Below are 25,368 nucleotides of genomic sequence, written 5' to 3' on the forward strand. Positions count from 1 at the left end.
AAAATTAGAAAATAAAATTATCTTTCTTTTAATTAATCTTTCGCGACTAAGGTAATGTTTACTGTAAAAACAGAAATAAGGGATATAATTGAAATTGTGCTTAAAATATAACATAGAACGTTGTAATAGTAAGCCAGCATATAGATATTACGTTAGTTTCCAAACTATTAGTATCGATATTTGGCAAGTCGGTAATTTTTTTTTTATTTAAAAGCTCATTCTTTTCTCTTCTTTTATACGGGTGTGGCGAAGTGACAGTACCGCGAGCAAAATATAACTGCAAAAGCTCCAAAGTTCTAACAAGTCCTAAGTGTTGTCTCTAGCACCCACAATAGGGGACCGGCCTATGCTTGATTTTGTACATTATTCTATATGTAATGGCTTTTAATACGAAAAAGAAGCACGTCTGCGAAAACAGCATTAAAAATTGGTTAAAAAATGAGCGAGTAATTCATATTTAAAATATTGTAACGTGCAGAAGTGGGCGCGATGTAGGGATATCGCTTCATCTCTTTCTTTCGCACGCGTCGTAATTCCCGATGACGTCACATGTGGATATTTTGTCTCTTTTCTGTTTCTTGTTAACTACACCTTCCACCGAAATTCAAAAACTTATAACTTGTTGATTTTTTACCGGATTTTAATAATTCCTTTTGTGTTATAATTTATATAACGTAAATATTTGATAATAGTAAAGAACAAAAATCAGTCCGGTACCCTATTCGGTATTAATACTTCCAGCCTACATTAAGAATGTTTTTGGAAAATATGGTCCTAGTCGAAACCTTAAAAGCACTTGCCAACTTTCGTACGAAGTTTTAAAAGCTATTAAAGGCTTAAACCGAAAGCTTTATTGAAAACACCTTACTGTCGATAGATGCAGAGATAAGACATCTACTTATAACTACAGCCTTAAATATCAAATAAGAATGGCGAAGGGTGAACATTTTCAAAATCTGTATTACGAGGCAGCATGAAAGAGATATATTAGAATTCATAAAATTTATATATTTTTATGCCGGCTCGTGCAGTCACCCCATTCTGATAGTAAGTAGAGCAGGGTCCATCTAACAGTGGTGAAGACTTACATTTTACGAAAGAGCACTCGACACAACTATATAGGTACTCATATGCATATATGCGGTCTATAGATCGTTCTAATAATCATTTTATATTAGTTACAAAAGAGAAGCCGCCAGAAATCGGGTTATATGGACTACCCTTGGCCACTGCCAGACAATCGACTGACGGAGGGTGATTAGATTAGAAACAATTATGGCAGTTTGAAGCCGGATATACACAGGCTTACTCCAGAACGCGAGACTTACGTAGGCCTCTGGCGGCTTTTAAATCTTCTGTACGATGGTCACTATCCGAGGGATACATATATCCTTTTTTTTTTTTTTTTTTGTTGTCGCGGAGAAAGTGCCTTATGACTACCGCCCAGCCTTCATGGGGGGCGACTGAGCGGTTATGTTGGGGTCACCGTGCCTTACGACCCGGCGTTGCGCCGCCCGGATTTGATGTCAGCCTTCGGGCGACCGCCGGGCCGAGTCCCTAACCTATGTACAACGCACGGCATACCAACTAAAACTCCGCGGTGGCCCTCTTCGGCGCATTAGGAACGGCTGCAGGCTTCCTCTGACGTTTGTCTAAGACTACAACTGCAGCCGCCCCTGCGCGATGCCGCCTAGTGCGGCCCGTCTCCTATTATGGGGGGGGCTCAGAAGCCCCCGCGCACCGAAGGACGCCCTCGGCGTCTACGGCAGCATGAGGCCAACTGCACACTGCCGTCCATCCCGGGGGTCAACCGAAAATTGTGCAAGAGCGCACAAAAATGCACTAGGGCGGACAGCCCCCTGCTGCCCGCCGACGACCCCCATCGTGGCCCCTATTAGTCGCCTTTTACGACAGGCAGGGGATACCGTGGTGGAATTCTCCAAACGCCCCCAATCCACAGGGCGGGAGACGCCGGTCAGTCGTCCACCCGGCGCCTCCTACGTCTCCTCTGGCGGCGAGAGGGATCCTCCCTCTCCCGATCCCTCTCGGCACCCTCCTTCTGCGAGATGACCACCTCGCAGAAGTGGGCCACCTCACGCCATGACCTCTCGCTGCCGACCATGGAAGCGACCACGGCCGGCAGCGAGAGATCTCCTCCGACGACTGATCTGAGAGCGCTGCGCTCTTCGTCCCAGGCTGGACACAACGCCAAAGTGTGTTGAGCCGTATCCAGCGGGCAGTTGTCACAATGGTGACACACGGCCGACACCTCCGTACCAACGATCCGGCACAGATACTCACCGAAGCAGCCATGCCCGGTGAGTACCTGTGTCAACCGAAAAATTGCCGCACCGTGGCGCCTGTCCAGCCACTCGGCAAAGACAGGCCGCACTGCCACGACGGTCCGGAGCCCCGCTGACGGGGCCTCCAGCCTGAGACGCCACTCCTCCACGGCGGCTCGCCGTAGGGAGGCCCTCATGGCCTCAACCTCCTTCGGGGCCGGACGCTGCCCGCGACTGAACGCCTCCTCCCGCCAGTGGAATACCTCTGACAGGGCTCTGGCGTCCAGATCCCAGGGCAGGAATCCGGCCAAAAGACAAGCCGCCTCGAACGAGACCGTGCGGTACGCCCTGATCGCCCGCTGCGCCACTACGCGCTGCGGGCCCCGCAGGAAGGGATACATATATCCTACCCCAAGTACTAACATCTTTTTAACAAGTTTGCAAAGATGTAGACATCCTTTTGTATTGCTGGGTTCAATAAAGTACCACCCCCCCTCCCCCGGCCCTCCAACTCCTTTTTCAATTAACTCTGCATCGGCAATACCTAACAGCAAGACTATATTATGCTGTCCTATACAAAAATGACATTCATTTTATAGTAAGTAGGCAAAGGGTAAAAAATATTTTTCACCTGCTGCTGTTGCTCGTTCTTTTTCTGTAAATAAACGCTTACTATCAGGCGTATAACCTGTTTGTTTCATCATTTAATTATGATCATCGTCAGTCATACCATAACCAATACCAAACAAGGGCGTCATCCGCAGATTTTCAGAACAGTCAGTTATAAGAAATAAAATAATTTTTAAAAAATCATGCAATATTTTATTATATATAAAACTATGAACGAACTACATTCGCCATGTATTTCTTGAAGCTCCGTTCACCTAAAGTTTCAAACGATTTCACGCTTCTCCGAATCATAACTTTTATTGGCTACGAAAAGTTTGACGTGTCGTCTATCAGCTACCCACACGCTACGAATTCTAAAATTCACTACGAAATTTAGAGAATATAAGCCTTTTTACAACCACTCAAAGTATTAAATTTAATGAAGAATGTGACAAAGTACTTGAACAACAAATTGAAAATGTTTATACCAAAGCCATAAATTACAACACAATTGCTACGCGCGTAGCAACGTTATAATTGCTACATTGAAGTACGTGTTTATCGGCTACGCAAACTTTCCTACGCAGCGTCCGTAATTTGTGCTATAGCGCGGCTACAAATTAAGTGCTACGATTATTTTGCACTCGTAGCATTATTAGTAATTGCTCCATACACTTAGCGTTATTGAATAGCTTGCCTACAAATTAGTGCAAATTAAATCATATTGTGTAAAAATTAATTGATTTTGCTAATACGTTCGCATTTTGCAACATTCTGCAGTTTTAAATTAATTAGTACATAAAAATTTTAGCTTGCGAAATCGTCAGCATTTTTCTTCTTGGCAATGTAGCAAAAGATATTATTTGAGAATTTCATTGGCTAGCTTATAGACAGCGCTATATTGATATGAGTTCAGGAAACATTTTTATTCGAATATCATCTCCAATATTTATTCATTACGGATGTTTCCTTTTATATAAAGACATACATAAGCTCACGGCTTATCGTCAAAAGGGTAGACAAATACAAGCCTGTCTGAGCTCTTCAGATTATTTTTTCACATTAAACGCTTTAAGCTTCCGTACTCAAAGGATGCCAAAGGAATCCTCTATTATCTTATTAAACGGAATCTCTTTGCCTATGCCTGTATCTCAGTCCGCATATTAAAAGTTATATCTTTTAAATCATAATAGGCAATTAACTGAAAATTCCACTGAATATTATTATATATTACGACTATCTTCATAAATAAGTAGTATTTGTTGGCAACTCCGCTATATGAAATATTTTACCGGGATAAAATTCCTGCTATATATTTTCCAAGATTAAAAAGTATATGCTACATGCTATTCCAAACTATAATCTACCTCTGTGCCAAATTTCATCTAGATCCGTTCAGCCGTTATGGCATGATTGCGTAACATACATCTAAACTGTTACATTTATGTTACGGATTCCTTCATAGCCGAATTTCGGCCACGGCGGAATATCTCAACGGAAATCAGCCAGGTACGCACCAGATATTATAGTGCACAAATTTTTGCGCTTGTGTTCCTTCACATGGTCCAGTAAGACGGCAGTCCGACATGACCGGAAAGAGATCAGGCGCAGGACCAACGGCTTTACGTGCTTTGCGAGGCACGGGGGTATCACACCGCCAACTTCCCGACTGAGCTGCGACTGAATAATTTTAAGATGGAAAAAACCAGTGACAATGTTTTTAGAGGATTGGTTGAACCTCTATAAAGGTGTTATGTTTTTTTTTTTATTGTTTTGAATCACGAGACGAGCTTGCCGCTTGTCTGATGGTAAGCGATACGACCGCCCATAAATAGTAGAAACATCACACAACACCTTGAGTTACAAAGTATTGTTTGGCATTCCACTGCGCTCGCCATCCTAAGATATGAGATTAAGTCTTATTATTTTCAGTATTTACACTGGCTACATTGTTCTTCAAACTGGAACACAACTGACTGCACACTGCTACTTGGCGGCAGAAATAGACATTGGGGTGATACCTGCCCAGGCGGACTCTCACATGTGAGAGGCCTACCTCCAGTAAACATGTGTATTTGTATTTAAAGCAGTAAATAATTCAAACGATAAAATACCACACTACAAATTACATTACGTTCCACATTACAATGTGCGTAAAACACTCTAACATAAAATTCAATGGAGTTGATAACGAGCCAATTACCGCCCCCGTCGGTAATTAACACGAAGCCTCTAATTGTGTTTATGTTAGTTTAATTTGTAGTTATGGACTTGTTGATTGTTGTATTGAGTGCCTTGGTGGCGTAGTGTATGCCGCGGTATGAACAGTCGAGGTCCTGAGTTCGAACTCAGGGTCACGAAGGATGCAAATTCTTGGAAACATCGGGAAAAAATAAATTATAAAAACCGCAATAAAATCTGATAAACAGGTATATTTATACGTGAAGATTTATTTTGCGTATAAATATACCTGTGTGTATACTTTGTGAATTATCGCTTAGTTTATCGGTAAAGGAACACATCGTGAGGAAAGCTGTATACCTGAGAAATTCTATAAGAATTCTGGGAGTATGTGAAGTCTGTCAATTCGCAGTAGGCCAGCGTGGTAGACTAAAGCCTAATACCTCTCAGTAGTGAAGGAGGCCCGTGCCCAGCATTGGGACAGCATATAATACAGGGCTGATATATATATTTATATACCTATAGATTGCGATTTAATTTTGTTGCTTTTCTTATAAGGCCCCGTTCGCCCTGTTTACGAATAATTTTTCAAACCCTCTCCAGCGTTCCGCGAAATTCCATTACAAAACATTAACTAATTACGTCAAAACATCGAAACTCCTGTGGGAGTCAGACATTTGATTAATTCAATTAGTTAAACAACCATCGAGTTAGCAATTAATTTGCGAGATAACGATACGACCTCCTTAATAATAATAATGAGGAATAGGTTACTGGTTATTATATGATGGTATTTTTAACATAAATCACGTTTAGACGTGTATTATAAACCAATATGTGAAAAATAGCGGCTATAGCCTAATTTGGTGTGGAATGGATTATCTAGACGAATGTCTGCTGAAACAAATCCCAAGGGCACACACCTCTGACTTTTCTAAAATGATGTGTGTATACTATGCGAACTATTGCTTGCTTTAACGTTGAAGGAAAACATCGTGAGGACACCTGCAATCTGCATACCTGAGAAGTTCTCTATAGGAATTTTGAAGGAGTGTGAAGTCTATCAATCCACACTAGGTCAACGTGGTGGACTAAGGCTTAATGCCTCTCATTAGTAGAGGAGGCTATTGCTCACAAGTCCGGCAGTAGATATATAATACAGGAATGATATTATTATTATTTATAGTTAACAAATCGTGGTCAATTAAAGAGAACACAAAAAATAAGACAAACGTAAACAAACTTAAAAGGGAAGCCGGTAGGAATCTGATTGTATGTACGCTTTGTCACTAAAACCTGGTATTGATAATCCACAGCCCAAAAGACTCTTACATCAAACCAATGAAGCAATAATGAAATACTCCAAACGTACAGAAATTTGACCGCATTAACTTCATTCTGAAGTATATCACTAAAGATTACCGAAATGGACTCAATTGGGGTCAATAAGTCACTCGATACAGTCTCGGACCGTATTCGGAGAACGTATCTGAGCTTGAAGGACAACTCGATTTATCTGTCTTTTGTCCTTCAAGGATTTCAAGACTCACGTCTAGCAATATCGAGTGATCTTTTATATAGATCTTTTATATATTTTTCTATCTACATCAGTGGCGAATGGTCCATATAACCTGATTTCTGCCGGCTTCCCTTTCGTCATTTATGTAAAACTACCTTTTGCTCGCAGTTTCGCCCGTGTGAAGAAGTTTTCCGGGATAAAAGTCCCATTATATATTTTCTCGGGATAGTAGCCTATAACCTTCCCAGGGTCTTATACTATGTCCATACCAAATTTTGCTTTCTTATACCACGTCTTATATTGTCCTGTTCCCGTGGGAACGGGATAAAAAGTATCCTATGTCCGTCTCCTGGATCTAAGCTACCTCGCCACCAATTTTCATCCAAATCGGTTCATCCGTTCTTGAGTTATAAATTGTGTAAGTAATACAACTTTCTTTTATACATATATATAGATATAATTAGATACATTACATATATATACATATATATAGATTTGCAAACCGCATTCATGCATATTAGTACCTATAAGTTGTGTCGTATACGGAAAACAGCCCAAGGAGGACCCAAGCTTTGCCGACCAAGGTACCGAACGCGCGCAAAAAAAAACATTTAACAAAGACGCGACAGCCACCCCCCCCCCGCCCCCCTTCCCCCTACCTATTGGTACATGTGACAAAAGTACCAAAAATTACAAGCTTTTATTTATCGCATTTTTCCAGCCTCTTTAAGAGTGGCCCGGGTATAAATATAACATAAATTAGATTAATATTAACACCTAATTTATCTGTTACGAGTATTCAATGTAAATATGGAGTCAAATTATTTCCAATTCCAGAATCACCAGTATTCCCCCAATCGAGGTCAATAGAAGGCAATAAGTCACAGTTTCAGATACAATCTAACGTTCTCGGGCATTATGTGGGGCTGACCGAGCACCTCTCATCAATTCATGCGAGACTTGTTCATCTTTGACAGTCAATTGCTTCTAACACGGAATTGTTGTGATCCATTTGAAAGTAAATGCCTATATCCCGATTTATAACTGGAATGATTTGTAGCTTATGTGTAAAGTTATAAATTGAATCGACATTGTTGGCAATATTTTTGACAAAAAGACAAAAGTAGCCCTAAAAAGGAGATAAAAATAAAGTCCTAGAACCCGAATACAGCACAATTGGGAGCAATAGTCAATCCAAACTATACAGAGACCCACCCGAAAACACATTTTTTTATATTTACTATTATTTTTGAAATATATTTTTTTTCATACAAACCTTCTTCTGACAATAACGGACACATAAAAGATTTATCCAATTTGGTGCAGTCGTTTAGAAGTTATAAGCGTACAAACATTTCGGTCATTCATTTTTATTTATATAGATTCTAATCATAATATTAATACTTACACACGCCTTTATTCCCTAAAAATAGAGGAAGGTTCAACTGATGCACCTATTTTCCACCGGATGTTCCGTCCAATGTAGTGACGGAACGAGCCTATCGCCATGTCAGCATAATTTATTCACTTCTGACTAATTAAAAAGAACGATATCATTGTTAAAGTAATAAATATTATGATCTAATTGTCTTTATAGTCTATCGGTATACTGTTCTACAAAATAACTTAATAATAATATTTTTTTCGCACAACTTTTTACAATGCAAATCAAGTCCTCTGACTTTTAAGCTAGATAAACCTGTGTTAGAGAAGTCAGGGTTCTCTTCCTGAAATAATAATTCTTCGTGTGAGGTCTTCCGATAGGCAACGGCTTGGCTGTGCTTGGACTAAAGCAATGCGACAGCCAAGCCGTTGCCTGTCGCATTGCTTTAGTCCATGAAGGGTGGATGCTGCTTAACATCAGATGGACGGCTCGCTCCTTTGCCTACTAAAGCAATGTAGTGTGTTTACTTAGTATATACGTCATGTAATGTATAGTATTATGAGTACAGTCAAATAAAGAGTCTACAACACGTCTCAACATATATTCATCCTTCCATTACATGGCGCTGCGCCGACGCGACTAGCAGGGTCGCTTTTCAAATGTTAAATGTAGATATTCACAGCCTATTTAAATTTATTATTTTATACAAAGAAATTTAAATTATTCAATACCTTTGTTTGATTAACGATTTCACCTTTAACGATAATCTTCCCTTTACACAGAAGCATCAACTGTAAGTCGTAAAAATGTCTTATTTTATATTTTTTCAAATGCCGAGGCTTCTTATTGACCATACTTGTTATATATGAGATTTACTGTGTTTATTAATCTGTATATTATATATTTAATTTGTATATTAGTTTGCAAACTTTCTTCAAAATATTTTTTTTTTCTTTGCCAACAGATTCCATGAACATGCCCAAAATCACAAGGTAACGTAACACAATGGCCGACGATTACCCGGGCGAGTACAACGCGTCGAACCTGTCCCCCGACGATGACGCGCCGCGCGTGAACTGCACCTATTGCGACAACACTACCTACCCGTCCTACTCCAACTTTACCTCCGACGACTACTGCAGTTCGAATCATTCGCACATCTATCTCAACATCACGTGTGAATTTCCGATTAATTATGCCGAGCCTATGTATGGGTAAGTTGGCAGTACAAACTAATGTATACCAGTATTATCGATATTTAATGTCGGCTTTACAAAAGGGAAGCCGACATTAAATATAGATAATATTAATTATAATTAAATTTTAGCCCACTATGCTATAAATATTAATTATTAATGTATTATAATAATTTATTTTAATAGTTTATATATTACAAAAGGGAAGCCGGCAGGAATCGGTTTATATGGACCCGTTCGCCATTGATTCTATACTATTATATATAGCTGAATATACTTTGTTTGTTTGTTAGCCTATACCACTTAAGAGTTTTATACCTAGCTTCTACTAATTCTTGAAAAAAAAATCAAATTCAAAGTTCCTGAGGTTAAAGTTTTCAAACAAACAATAGATAACAGCAAATCTAGATATTTTATTACTCATACTTCTTAGGCCAGAGGGTAATCTACTCATCTTGAACAATAATGGATAGGAATTTATTACGAGAGGCAATTCACTGGTGGTAGGTCTCATATGTGAGAGTCCGCCTGTACCAACGCAATGTCTATTTTACCACCAAACAGTAGTGTGTAGATAGTTGTGTTCAGGTTTGAAGGACATTGTAGCCAGTGTAACTACTGGACATAATAAGACTCAACATCTCACGTCTTAGAATGGCGAGCGCAGTGGAATACCAAACACAAGTAATTCAAGGTGTTGAATGGAGTTTCTACTGTTTATGGGCGGTCGTATCGCTTACCATCAGGCGAATGACAAGCTCGTCTCGTCATTCAAACCAATAAAAAACGGCAGACTGAAAAAGTAGACACATTTGCTCACATCATAAATGGACCACCGTTGTCGCTTTACCACTGTCTCAAACAAAATCTACGGAAACTGACTTTATTACATTTCCCATGGTACTCCCAAAGTGGCAAACTCGTAAAAGAAAAGTTCCCGAATAAGGTGAAAGATAAGGCATATTTAACTTCGCAGAAACCTTTAAGGTACCCCTAGCAAACTTCGCTACATCTGCCGGTCCATTAACTAAACAATCTCCGCACGGCCCTCCCAAATCGAATTTAAACGAAGCGCGACAAAAATATGCAGGAGAACAGCACCCTTAGAATGTCTCAGAAAATGCGACTCGCAAATCGAAGTCGTTTAATTTCGATTGTGATTGGTCGAAAGACCAATGCGTCAGTCACGTGATAGTTTCAACCAATCACAATAAAATTACACATTCGTTTTGTTTTTCACGTTCTAAGAACTTCATATTGTTTTATAATGCCCATGGCTTCCATCATGCGAAAGAAGTTTCTTGAAATTAAAGTTCCGCTGGAATTTTTTCCTGCGCCCTAAGACTGCCCAAATTTCACCGTTGTCATAAAATACTTGCTTCTGCCGATCCTAGCTCATTGGATTTGTAGTCGATAGGTGTGAAGTATAATTTCAAGTATCTTTAGAAAACTGTTTTTTTTTAATTCCTTTTATTGTTCTGAATGACGAGACCAGCTTTTCTGACATATGAGAGATCTTACCATCAGTAAATGAATTCTTAGTAGAAGTAACATTTTCACGCCTTATCCCGTTTTGGGAAAAGTCGAAGGTATATTTCATCCACACTTCGCCAGCTTTTTGTCTTTTCTATTCTTCATCTCTGACCTGTCGACAAATAATGATGATTAGTAGTCAGTAAAATAATAACCGACCTTACTCACAAATGAATCTAGAATAGTTGAAACACTATAATATTCCTTAATTACATGTAAGTCTTAGGCCCCATGTAATAATGGAAGGAATAAATTGGCGTTCACCTGGCACAAATTCCTATTTCCATACCGATACAGACCAGTAATACAGTTTACTTGACGCCAGGATCGAAACCGATAATTGTGCCATGAACAGTTAGGGCCAAAACTATAGCCTGACCAGGAAAGTAAAAAACCTATCTGGGGCCGTTACTTTTGCTTTTTCGTTTTAACAACATGGCAGAAACGAACCAGATAAGTGTGCAACTGGAGCAGTCAGAGCCAAAACTGTTTTTAGCTTGACCAAGAAAATAAAAAACCTCAGGACGCGACTTTTGCTTTTCGTTTTAACATAGCGAGGTTCTTTATTATCCTGATTAGGCCATAAAAATGGCACAAAGGCCCGACCTACTACAGGCTAAGTATGAAAAAGGAGCCCCTCAACATAGAACATAGGCCATAAATATATAGTAATAAGATTCTAATTCGTTTCTCTATCTACAGCTACATCGCTCCCTTCCTTCTGGCGACAACGATCATCGCGAACACCCTCATCGTGGTGGTCCTCTCGCGTCGGCACATGCGCACTCCCACCAACGTGGTCCTCATGGCGATGGCCCTCTGCGACATGTTCACGATGCTGTTCCCTGCACCCTGGCTGTTCTACATGTACACCTTCGGCAACCACTACAAGCCATTGAGCCCGGCGAGGGCGTGTCAGGCGTGGAATTATATGAATGAGGTAAGTTGGTTTTGGCTGTATGGGTGTGGCCTTTGCCATTCTCTAAAAATTTTATTTTTACTATACTTATGTAAGTAATTTTTTTTGCATCGGTGCGGTGGTGTAATATTACGGTATTGCAGTGCTAAAGTTTCGGGTTCAAATCCCGAGTCGGGTAAATATTAAGTGTTTTTTTTTCTTAATATGAGCAAAGTCAGGAATTGTGTCCGATGAGATGGGCTCGCCTGCTATCACAGCAATGGAAAGCAATTTATTGTTGTGCTAATTGATTTTGAATATTATTTCAATGAAGATAATGTCGATAATAGTTTGACAGTTAAAATATATTTGCGCTCCCTTCCATTAGCCACACTCTCGCTTCTAACTCTCACATCTTGTGCCAATATTTCTTTGATGACATAATAACGCACAGTCCATTGCTTTATCAATGGCCATATATTATTCCAATCTCAATTCCAGTACACAAACTTTTTTCTTTTTAATTATCCTTATATTTCCAGCGACGTAACGTGGTGACCGACTTTTTTAATCTTTAATTTTCTTAAAATACAAGTCAGCCTCTTTCGCCATTTTCCTCATGCTTAACTTTTGATTTTTTTAAGTTATTGAAGGACGGTAATTTTTTCACGTTTCCATGCAAAATAAACATCAGAAAACACTTAAGGTTTTTATAAGTTCGTTTAAACTGACTGATGTGATTTTAATGGAGTATTTTTTATAACACGTCTTGTAGTGGATAAGGAAGCAATCTTTTCAGCCTTACTTCTATTAGGTTAGTTTAATTTTTAAATTTAGAATTTCCACAAATGGTCTTTCTGATACATGGTAGATATATGAGACTTCTTGGTGGATACCACAGCATTCTCTATTTTTTATGCTTGGCTGGTTTTAATAATGGCCTTTTATCGCTGAAAGGGTAGGCAGAGGCACGAATACTGCACTCACTTTTTGCTATACGGGTAATTTTTATATTTCTTTCCTAAATTAAACCACATTTTTGTCACTACTTCTGCTAACATTGCGGTAAAATTCACCCATGAATAACAAATATTTTTGCCAAAAATCCCAGTTTTAGTTTTAAAATTTTTTTGCATTTTGTTTTAGCGCAAATATATCGTGTGTAAGTGTACTTCTGACTTAAAATATGATATTGCTCCAAAAAATTCTCATCATGTAGTAGTGGCCTTAAGGCATGTAAAAATTAAATTCTTTTATCAATATTTATTTTATTCGAAACTTAAACTTTTTTATTTACATCTATCTTTAGAATAATGCAGTATTGTTTTCAAGTGGACAAGTATTTATTTCACTTATCAAATGAAACCATGTACTGGTCATTGCCACCACTAAGATTGTGCCAAAAATCATCTATACTTAAACGACGAAAATTTTTACTACAGTTTTAATTTTCTGAATTTTTAATCATTTTTTAGTTTAGTGCGAGTATGGTGTACATGAGTGTATTGGTTACTGAAAATGTGATATCACTGCAACGAATTCTCTTAAAATAGCATTAGTAGCATCAGGGCGCATAAAAAATAAATTACTTTTTATCAATATTTATTTCCTTAAACTTAAACTTTTTTTATTTTACATATATCATTATAATAACTTATGATAGTCTTGTTTTCAATGTCATGTGGTTCCACTTATTAACACAACCTTAAAATTGAAATCGTCTATTGAAAAACAGACTTACAAAGACTTAATTCTACTTAAAATTAATTTATATAAAAATGACCCTTTATATACCGTCCCATTACATCACAGGCGTGTTGTAATCTAACTCCAAGCAAATCATAAAATCAAAGTATTTCGCAAGCTTTTAATCGAACCAGAGACCTCCCTCACCAATACTAGGTATATTTCCCCGTATATTTGGCACCTATCGCAAGCCCTATATTGGATGTTATCTCGGCTCACTGGACTACACCTCTTTTGACTTTATTGATAGGTATTCTACCGTGATCGGATTTACTACGCACACACGAGCGCTGTTAGGTTATTGAAAGGTTTAATATTTTTTATTTTAGTAAAAAGTTTGCAGTTACACGCCGTTTTACTGGCTGCAGAATTTTTGGGTGAGGTTTGTTTTCTATTTTTAAATTTGGAATCCGAGTATTAATTGTTTTTTATTTTGAAGATGTGTTGTGATGGTAATCTTAAGTATTGAAATAGTAGGCCTAAACTAAACTAGTTGGTATAGGCTTATGGTTATAGAAACGGACATAGACTAGGCGAAGTAATAGTTGCTTCTGCCTACCCTTTCTGGACAACGTGAGATTTTAACCTTAACGCCGGCGCATACTTTATTGTTCGATGTAATTTTAGTTTCATAATTATTAAAAAAAAAACTCCGTGTCGTTTTATTGGACTGGAACCCCTGATTTTAACCATAATGATTCAATATTGATTTAACGCAAATATTAATTATGTCGCGCGATATACAGACAAACATTAATTCTAACAAAAAATGTTTGTGCTCATAGATTTCAATCATTAGAAGTGCCCGTCCATACTTCAGCCGCACAGAATGTGTCATCGTTGGGAAGATAGCTCACTCTTTACGTCGTAGTCGGTTGTAGTAAACAGTTAACCGTGCACGTTGCTTACGTTTTTTTTTTGCTATCAAGTCTCTAAATCTATAAAATATGCCTTCTTTATCAAAAATAATTACAAATTACAAGAAAAAAAACTAAAAAAAATACAAAAAATTATAAACTTGTTTTATTCAATGGTCAGTTTTCATTTTCCACCGTCAAAATATCTTCATTCAAACAGACTTTGCCTTCTTAAATTTGTGTGTATTGTAATAATATTTTACTAATAAATGTTTGTGAAATTGATTATATTTTTATTTTTCCAATAAACACAGATATAAATAGTGGACATTTTCAAGCAGCACAGGGCGTATCTAATGATTTAAATCTATGTTCGTGATCCAATACCGTTTCAATACGGAGCGAATGAACGAAAGCCCTACTGCGAACTGCGGTCGATTACGAAATAATTATAATCTACGGAATGGGAAGGAAAATTTGGCAGTAAAATGGGGGGAGAAGGTATAAGAATGGTTTTGCTATTGCACAGGTGACCAGATCTCTTCTCAACAATCGCAATTACAATTGCTTCCAATTGATCTAATTAAATGAGATATAAATAGATTTATTTGGAATACAATTCATAGTTGTGTCTATTCACCCCTTCGTCCCCATTCGCCCCGGTTGAACTATGCGCGCAGCACCAGTGTCAGATGGAACGTCAATCGATCTTGAAACTGTAGCAAAGTTTGCGCGACGCTCTGCAATCTGCATAAATACTAATTGTCGAGTCGTGACGTTTAGTGTTGGAGTTGCGGTTGCTCCATCAGATTTATTAGCTTTTAGGTTAACATTACGGTTTTATGTAAATTTATTACTGTTGAACAGGTCGTGTGCTTGTAAAAAGTCTCGTGAAATACTTTGTGACCCACTGATTGCCACGCGGGTGAAGCTACGACAACTGCTAGTCTATATATATAAAAATGAATCCCTATTTCCCTTGGTCACGCCATCACGCGTAAACGGCTGGACCGATTTCACTATTTTTTTTGTTGTGTTTGTCATTGTCAAGAGTAGGTTCCTATGAAAGAAAAAATTCAAAACAATTTCGCGGAAAATTAGAAAATTCAAGCAAACTTAACGAAAATATTAATTTTATATAACTGTCAATTGTTTAAAATAACTGTCAGCGATTGACAGAATGCGTGCTTCAAATTCATAGTCAAGACGGGACAACGTCTGTCGGGTCAGCTAGTTAAAAATAAAACAGGGTAAAGTCAAAACAGAATGTCTTTTGTCTTTGTCCAAAACTACGATCTTTCAAAGCTGCAGGAATCTTTGAAACACTTCGAAATGGACAAGCGTTCTATTTTAACTTAGAAAACATTTTTAAAAATAGCGTAACTATTTTTAGACCTAACCTTTACGCAAATAGTTTGAAACCCCATGGCTTAATGAAAATTTCCTGTGGCGGGAATCATAACTGACCTCTCACATTTCAAATAATAAAGGTCATCAATACACGGTAAACGGATATCCAGCTTTAGATTATACGGATATAACCGGTTACCGGCTTGCCTGGTATATGCAAATTATATGGCACTAATATGGCACTTAGGAAAAACATATATTACTAATATAAACGCGCAATTTATGAAGATGTTTGTGAGAAGGAAACGCAAAAACCGCTGCGCAGATTTGGATAGAATTTGGCACATAAACAGATCATATCCTAGTTTGAAATATTATAGGCTTTTTACCTCGAAAAAAAAGAATCATCAAAATCAGTTCACCCAGTCAAAAGTTCTGAGGTAACAAATATAAAAAAAAAGTCGAATTGAGAACCTCCTCCTTTTTTTGAAGTCGGTTAAAAATACACACACTTATAACTTTCGACGAGCAAAGCCCGTTTGAAATAGCTTGTACGACAAACATTCTACGTGATATCAATCGATTTGACCCGGATTTTGTTGAGACTATAAAAGTTTTCAGCTAAAAACAACTGACCCGTAGAAAATACAACGGCACTTAATTTTTTTGCAACAGACGGGCAGGTCGGTCAAGTGCCATTAAAGACGGCTTTTTATGTTTATAAACATACTACTACTGGTCGGATAGGATGTATTTTATATCCGCTCGGATAGCGACCACCGTACACAGGGTGTTAAATCCCGCCAGTGGCCCACGTAAGTGTTGCGTTTTGGGTTCAGCCTGTATATATCCGGCTTCAACAGGCCGGCATAATTGTGTCGACTGTCGAGGGATAATCATCTTTCATCAGTCGACATTCTATTGGACCCCAATGTAGTTACTATCAGGTGCAGTGGGGTGATTTTGGCGTGCGCGTATAAAAATTTTTTTTTTATACAGCATTGCGTGACACAGCCCATAGAGTTGCGAAACTCAAGTGGCAGTGGGCAGAACACATAGCTCGTAGAACTAATGGCCATTGGGGCGGAAAAGTTCTGGAGTGGCGACCACGAACTACAAGACGCAGTGTAGACAGGCCCCCCACGGGATGGACTGACGACCTGGTGAGGGTCGCCGGAGTCCGATGGATGAGGGCGGCCCAGAACCGGTCCCTGTGGCGCTCAATGGGGGAGGCCTATGTCCAGCAGTGGACGATTCCCGGATGATTGCGTGACACTATACTACGCTCGTCTCTCGACATTATGCATTACATCACGGGCTATAATCATTGAAATAGAATCACGCCAGTAAAATTGTTAATAAGTAATATTGCAACAAAAAAATATGACTGGGTTTTTCCGTCTTAAAAATTACTCAGTCGCTGCACGGAGTCAGGAAGTTGGCGGTATGATCCTCGTGCCTCGCAAAGCACGTAAAGCCGTAGGTCCTGCACCTGATCTCTCCGGTAATGTCGGATTGCTGTCTCACTGGACTATGAGATTGGAGGAACAGAGAGTGCACCTATGTAGCGTAGAGTATTGCGCACACACTTGAGCACTATAATATCTCCTGCATACCTGGCTCATCTTTATAAATTTTGTCACCCGTGGTCGAAATTCGGCTAAGAAGGATTCATCATTGAACATTTCAGAAATCTTAATTTATTTAAACAACCTATTAAAAATTGTAAATAGTCGTACAAAATTTTGACCAGCTTTACTAATACAGTATAATGAATCACAAATAAATAGTTTTTATATATAAAGCAGACATTGAAAAGATTGTCATATAAAAAAACTACGTTCATGCGATGGTTACTCAATCTACCGTCAAATAGCAAAACATCAATGTAAAATCTATATATATATAAATGAATCTCTACTTCATTTGGTCACGCCATCACGCGTGAACGGCTGGACCGATTTCACTTTTTTTTTGTTGAGTTTGTTATTGTCAGGAGAAGGTTGTTATGAAAGAAAAAATTTAAAAAATTGCGCGAATAAGAAAATTGAAGCAAACTTAACGAAAATATTAATTTTATATAACAATTGTTTGAAATAACTGTCAGCGATTGACAGAATGCGCGCTACAAATTCATAGTTAAGACAGGACAACGTCTGTCGGGTCAGCTAGTACTGCATATTTTTACAAATCGTAATTTGCAGATTTTTTTATATTAGCATATTTGCTGTTATTTAAGGTCGCTGTGACATCTTGTCACACGAATATATCTAATAAGATAACGACTTATTACAAATTGATGATAACTTTTGGAGCACAATTTGGTTCTGATGTCCAATCTATAACAATACTGTTTAATGTTCTTGATTACAAAAAATATTTCTCATTATCAACAACAGCATTGTAACAGATTTCTTTTGTGCCAACTGTTTTTAATTCTTGTAATTCAACAACAAAACCCCGCTATTGTATTGTGAGATCGCGAAATGGCAATAGCATTGTTACTTATAACTTCCCGGTTCATTGCAAATTAATTCATGATTAATTAATCTAGCGATTAATCACGTGATCTCCTAATTAAACGCTCTAATGGGCTTTGTTTAGCTTTATAATATGTGTAGAAACGGCGATAGCCTAGTTGGGTGTGGAACGGACTGCCGAGACGAATGGCCACAGGTTCAAAGCTCAAGGGCACACACGTCTGACTTTCCTTAAATTATGTTTAGTGAATTATCGCTTGCTTTAACGGTAAAGGAAAACATCGTGAGGAAACCTGCATACCTGAGAAGTTCTCTATAGGAATTTTGAGCGGGAGTTGTCTACCAATCCGCATTAGGCCAGCGTGGTGGACTAAGGCCTAATCCCTCTCAGTTGTAGAGGAGGCCCGTGCAGCAGTGGGACAGTTTAATATAATACATGACTGATATTATATATTAAGTTATACTAAACTATTTTGTCTTACATTGGAATGGTTTACGACTAGTTCATTACGCTGGTCTAGTGCGTTTTGATAGACTTCACATATCTTCGTAATTACACATAATTTTAGAAAAGTCAGAAGTGTACGCCCTTGGGATTCGAACCTGCGGGCATTCGTCTCGACAGTCCGTTCCACACCCAAGACTTTTGCCGCTTTTAAACTTAATATAATTAGTCATTACTTCATGGAACTTCAAAACTAATTTAATTTCACAATTAATTTAATATATATTATATGTACACTATTGTACACCAATTAAAGTCGATACATATTCAATATAACCTAATTGCTTCTTGAAACTTGTGAATCAATCAAATAACTTATATATACGTATAATATCTAAGTATATAGCAATTAGTGTATTGGATCTTCAATCAACCCTCATTTATAATTCTAGACAACGCCTGTAATTTAGGCGTCTTTGTAGGGTTGGTTGATATTAATAATTATTATATAATACTAGGGGTTGTTCGGCTTCGTCTGAGAAAGCCTGCTAGAAAAGTCTTTAAACTATAGCACTCCGTAATGCTTTTACTGGTGGTAGCTCTCATATGTGAGAGTCCGCCTGGGTAGGTACCACGGCAATGTCTATTTTTGCCGCCAAGCAGCAGTGTGTCGTCACTGTTGTGTTCCGGTTTGAGGGACATTGTAGCCAGTGTAACTACTGGACATAATAAGACTACATCTCATGATTCAGGATGGCGAGCGCAGTGGAATACCAAACAATATTTTGTAATTCAAGGTGTTGGTGTTTCTACAGTGTATGGACGGTTGTATCGCTTAACATCAGGTGAACGGTAAGCTCGTCTTGTTATTCAAAGAAATAAAAAAAAAATATGCTATCAGTATGATGTGAGCAATATCTGTTTAAATAAGTTCATCATCGTCATCAGCCACGAGATGATGCTGAACATGCTCCTCCAAAGATTTCCAGATCGAACTATTGAAAGCGACCCGCATAAGCGACCTGCGACTTTTATTAGATCATCTGTACTCATGGTTGATATGATGAAAATTTATCAATTATTTTCTACAAATATCCCACCACTAACAGAAGTCTTGCACCTCTGCCTACCCCTTAAAAGGAGAACGGTATGATGCTTTAAAAATATTATCATCGACTTCTGAATTTTGACTATCCATTAGCAAAGAACAGCTAATGTTAAAAATATAATCTCTTCTCTCATTAGCAAAATGCTAGAAAGAAATTGACCAGAAGAATTGTGCCAAATTATCACTGATCACGGTACATTAAGTGTTTAGTGTTCAAGTCTAGACTGACACAGGATGTGGAGCGTTTGTCGAATGTTTTAGGCTATTGTTGTGATCTAGGAATTTTGTCATCGGGGCTTGAGAATGTAATTTTGTCCCAAAATAAATTCAAAGAAACTTGATATTATAAATGAAGTGTAATGCAGAATACGTTGTCAAAATTTGTAGTATATGTTGAAGAGGCTCATGGGTTCCCACAGACAAACTGCACAAGCATTTTTGTGGGGACAAACTATTATGAACGTACATATATTGATGGTTTAGTAATGACATAAAAAATAAATCACAACAATGGGTTAATATACAGGGTCATTTTGACATAGTGTTACTAAATAAAACCACATACTCGTCTTCACCTTTGCTGACATTGTGATAAAAATTATCCATGAATAACGAATATTTTCACCAACAATCTTGGTTTTATTTTTCCGATTTTTTGATAATTTTGTAGTTTAATGCGAATATGGCGTGTGCGTGAGTGTTATTCTGACTGAAAGTATGATGTTGCCGCTCCGACGAATTTTCTTAGAGTAAGGGCTTTAGGGCGCGTAAAATTAAAATTACTTTTTATTAATATTTATTTTGTTCGAAATTTACACTTTTTCATTTTACATTTACGGCTCAAGTAACTTATTGTAAAGTGTTATTTCCAAGTAGATAAGTATGTGGTTTCAATTAGTAACGTAATGTCAAAATTACCCTGTATACAGGTGTGTTAATGTTGTAGAGGTATATTATTATAGAGAATTTTCTCTGAACATACTAATCGCATGAAAATTTTATCTCTGACTGGAAGACTCCTGTACTTTGAATATTTTAAGCAACTGTTTATAATATTGGAATTTAATTTCATATTATAGAGAATTTTCTCTGAAAATACTAATCGTATATTGAAAATTCTTTCTCTGACTGATAGCTGCCTTTATCTTGGATACTTTAAGTAACTTTATATTGGAATTTAATTTTAACAAAGAGTTGATATGACGCTGGCTCACTATAACAAGGTTCTATGTTATATTTTTTACACAACTTAAGTTATACTATATGCTATCGCCTATCATATAATTATTTCATTTCAGTTAAAAATTTAAATAATCCCTAAAGATAAAATAGGGAGAACCATGAATTTATTATCTTTTATAATTTTTACTAACATAAAAATTATAAATCTCATTTTCCGAACATAAATTAATTTACATAGGACTTGCAGTAGTAAACCAGCGATATTTTGTTCATTTTTATAACGAGATAGGTGATCTTACAATAAAAAAAAAACTGTGGAAATTAAAAAAAAATTGGATTTTCTTTTATTTTTATTTTACTTCAAACGTTTCAAAGACTGCTGCTTTCATCTTAATGGACAGACTGAAGTCCGCTAAACAAAAAACTAATTTATTTTCAATGACTTATATTCGTTTAAACATAACAAACCATTAAAATCATTAAAATAAAGCGTAAAACACATATATGTACTAATCCACTTCTCAGTACGATCTTAAGTGAACATTTAAAGTATTGAACTATTATTAAACTTGAGCTGTAATTTGAGCGCGTGTTCTCAGCTGAGTCAGAGCAATTAACAATCGTTTTCAATGAACGATATCAATCTCAATCTGCAATCAAATTCCGAGAGAAACCAATCAAAATAAATCATTTGTAAGCATGTCAAAAAAATCTTTGTTCTGATTAGTGCATGTTTTATTAATTCGAAAATAGGATTGGGGTCGTTTACTGAAAATGGCGGTTAATAAACAAAACAGCTGTCAAAATCCGTCATATGCCTTAAAATATCATTTGAAGAGGTGTTGTTATCAGTTTATTAAATAGCAGCGATCTTAAGATATTGATTATAATTTTACACCCTCTCAGCTCCTACTTGAGAGCGAATTTTAGTATTAATACAGCCCCTGAAAACGCGCTATTGCGCGCGAATATAAATCAAGCTGCTAGTAAAAATGTTTCAAGATAAAAAAACTGCGGGCTAGGCAACTCGAAAATTCACTTTATTACAAACGAGAGTTCTGGAAGAGTTTTCGGTAGTTTGCAGTTTTTGGCGTCGTTGATACATGCTCTTGGAGTGGAGATTCGAGAACCTTTACTTTACAGTAAATGGATTTGGGATGTTGTGACTTAGGTTTATATTTATGATACTTATTGATGGATATTCTTGGATACGCTTTGCTCGTAACTTCGTCTGTGATAGACTATATTGGTAAAATTATTATTTCATGATTTCTGAGAGGATGAACTATTTAAAACAATAGTAAAAAAACTAATTAATTTGTATTTTTCCCTGTATAAACTATACCTATAGTTAGGTATTACCTTAAAATAATTTTGAAAAGAGCAACACTAGAGTTTCTTGTCAGTTCTTCTCTGGTGAAAACTGTTTTCCGAACTTGAGGTAGGTAAAATATGTTTAATTATTCATAACTTGGCTGAAATATCTTTGTATCAAATATTAGAATCTATTATTGAAAATAAAGTCTTGTTGTTTGTTAAACTTAATCTAAAACAGACCAGCTGTAATTTGCAATTATCAACTTGTAATTTGAAATGAAATTATTTATTTGTATCTGTAAAATGTTATACAATAGTTAGATTCCGTAAATATTAACTCTACTACCAGTTCGGAAAGCAGTTTTCACCAGAGAAGAACGGGCAAGAAACTGTGAAAATTTGTAATTAACATCCAAGCATCCAATCACACTATTTATAGTAATAAGAAATGATCGTAAGATAAGTAAAATTGATATTAAAATTGCTTAACTCTCTCAATTAACTTTAAACCAAATAACTTACTCCAGAATTAGTTGCGCAACCAAACCAAAAAGTGTTACCTCACCTAAAAATCGAACCCGACACCTCTCTTCCACAATATAAACGCTACAACCAAACACACTGAATCAAGTAAACTTACAAATTACATCATTTCACCCATGTTATCGTACAAAGCGAGCAATATCCGACGGGAACAACTTGCTCAGGAAATAAGTGTCAAAATCGCGAAGCACAACGTCTCACACATTTGTCAGAACTAATAACTAAGAACGTTTAACGCGATGTGAATATTTTAAATGTTGGAAGGATATAATTTAATACAAAGTGAATTTGTATACAGTTGTAAAGCAAAACATACAACATGCAGTTATCCCCGAAGGGGTATGCAAAGGCGCAACCAGGGCACCCACTTTTCGCCAAGTGTGTTCCGTCCCATGATGTGATAGGGGGCGAGGCTATCGCCATATCGGACATAAATTCCAGGCTCCGGGCTGATATTGAACAGAAAACCCCAAATATAACTTTGCCCAAACCGGAATTCGCTTCAGAGCGCTGCCGCACCAAGCATTAATGCAAGTAATGCACTCACTTCTCGCCACGTGACACTTTGATATTCCATCCCACAGTGTGGCAGAAGGCGAACCTATCGCCATGTTGGAAAAAACCAGACTTCGTAATGATATTGAACAGAAAGATATTTTTTCTTTTTATATTTAGGCACAGAAAAGTGAGACTCCATTGCTTCTGAGTAAGGAGAATGGGGTCGAGACATGATTCCTCGCCAGTCGACATAATTATGCCGGCCTGTAGGAGCCGGATATACACAAAGTGATCACATGGGCCACTATAGCGGGTTTTACACCTTGTGTACGTTATTCGCTATCCGGACGGATACAGACGTACCATCAAAAAATATAACTTATTTATATTGTTCCAGATAATACCAGCTATGTTCCACACGGCAAGCATATGGCTGACACTGGCGCTGGCCGTCCAGAGATACATATACGTGTGCCACGCGCCGGTCGCTAGGACTTGGTGAGTACGAATTATTATTAACTAGGAGTTTGACGAGGCTCCGTATGAGTGAAAGACTCTGAGTTACTTTTTGCGGACACGGCAAAGTACTAGTAGTACCTAGTAGTACCTACTGTACCCTTGTAAGTAAGTGGTAAGTGGAGTGGGGTCAAATAGAATGAATAGAATGTCGACTGCCGAGAGATTATTGCCCTTCGGCAGTCGACACGATTACGCCGGCCTGTTGGAACAGACTGATTCCGGAAAGCGATACACGTAGGCCACTATGACGGGTTTTAACACCTTGTTTATGGTGAACGCTATCCAGGCAGATATAAATATATTCCTACCACCAGCAAATTGAACACCACCAAAGAAATTTAACAGCAACCAGCACGGCAAGCTGACTTCTTGAAATTTTTAAGCTCGAAGATCTTGCGGCGAGTCGCGTGTCTATTAAAACTTAATGTTAACGCAACTGGAATTTTTGTGCAATATATACAAGACAAGTAACTTATTGCTATAAGTTAATATTTAGGCAAGTAACTTATAGCAATAAGTTACTTGTCTAAATATATTACACTAGGTGACTAGACAGACGTTGTCCCGTCTTAACTATGAATTTGCAGCGCACATTCTGTCAATGACTGAAATTAATTTTCTTAAATTATCTAACGTTCCGGTTAACTTTCTTATTTTTTTCTTATATGAGAACCTTCTCCTGACAATAACAAACACAATAAAAAAATATATAAATCGGTCCAGCCGTTCACGCGTGATGGCGTGACCAAGGGAAATAGGGATTCATTTTTATATATATAGATGAACTATGTAATCAGGGGTGTAGCTACAGCTATATTAGCCGTATCAGTGATACGGGGCCCCCGAGCTTTAGGCCCCCTCTTGGCCCTTCATAAAACTAAGCAGGCGCCCAAAATTCGCACTGCCCTGAAGAGCCCCCAATAAATTTTGATATAGGTCCCTTCTATAGCAACTTACATTACTGTATGTAAATAAATAATTTAGGGCATGTTCACACAAGAATGTAATTTCAAACGTCGTCATAATTTGTCGAATATAATACAGCTTCCTGCAACACAAATATCCATTAATCCTATGCTTGGTATTACTGGAATTCAGCTTGTAGATATATTATAATTCGCGTCGATTCGCAAGAATTTCCCCTTGAATGAGATGTATGCAGTGATAGAGGGTTGAAACTGAATATTATCTATGAAATAATTCAATTATAATATGACAGCTTCTGCTAGCCGTGCTGCTAGTTGAAATTCTTAGAATAAATGTAGAAATTATGTACAGATATTATAATCACCAGAAACTTAGTAAAAGTTACTTAATGAACATGATTTTTTATGCTTTGAATGACGAGACGAGCTTGCTGTTCGCCTGATGGTAAGCTATACAATTGCCCATAAACCGTAGAAACACCATCCAACACCTTGAAAGTTTTATTTGGTATTCTGAGACATGAGATGTTAAGTCATTCCATTTAGTAGTTACACTGGCTACAATGTCCTTAAAACCGGAACATAACAGTGACTACACACTGCTGCTTGGCGGAATATAATAATGAATAGAAATATAGAGTAAATTAAATTTTACAAATACCTAACAAATTTCTTTAAAAACTAGGGATTCACAATAAAGTGAGACCTGTAAAGTATATAAACGTATTTTCAAATATTTTAAACTGTTACTACGTTTATATAAACAAATGTAGGCAGCAATTTGTTTTGGCGTTC

The 25,368-nt window shown here is 37.5% G+C and overlaps 1 protein-coding gene across 6 annotated transcripts in view; it reads left to right on the top strand.

The window, feature by feature from the left end:
• The window catches only part of LOC115452742 (sex peptide receptor), a 245,348-nt gene that overhangs the window by 207,571 nt on the left and 12,409 nt on the right, over nt 1-25,368 (top strand). For all 6 annotated transcript variants that reach the window (XM_037437819.1, XM_037437815.1, XM_037437818.1 and 3 more), the window contains 3 exons: nt 8,940-9,189; nt 11,407-11,644; nt 23,526-23,626. In XM_037437819.1, coding sequence (XP_037293716.1) covers nt 8,981-9,189; nt 11,407-11,644; nt 23,526-23,626 — 548 coding nt within the window. In that variant the 5' untranslated portion in view covers nt 8,940-8,980. The remainder of the gene's footprint in view (nt 1-8,939; nt 9,190-11,406; nt 11,645-23,525; nt 23,627-25,368) is intronic.

This window comes from Manduca sexta, chromosome 2, assembly GCF_014839805.1.
Source record: "Manduca sexta isolate Smith_Timp_Sample1 chromosome 2, JHU_Msex_v1.0, whole genome shotgun sequence".
Lineage (NCBI taxonomy): Eukaryota > Metazoa > Arthropoda > Insecta > Lepidoptera > Sphingidae > Manduca > Manduca sexta.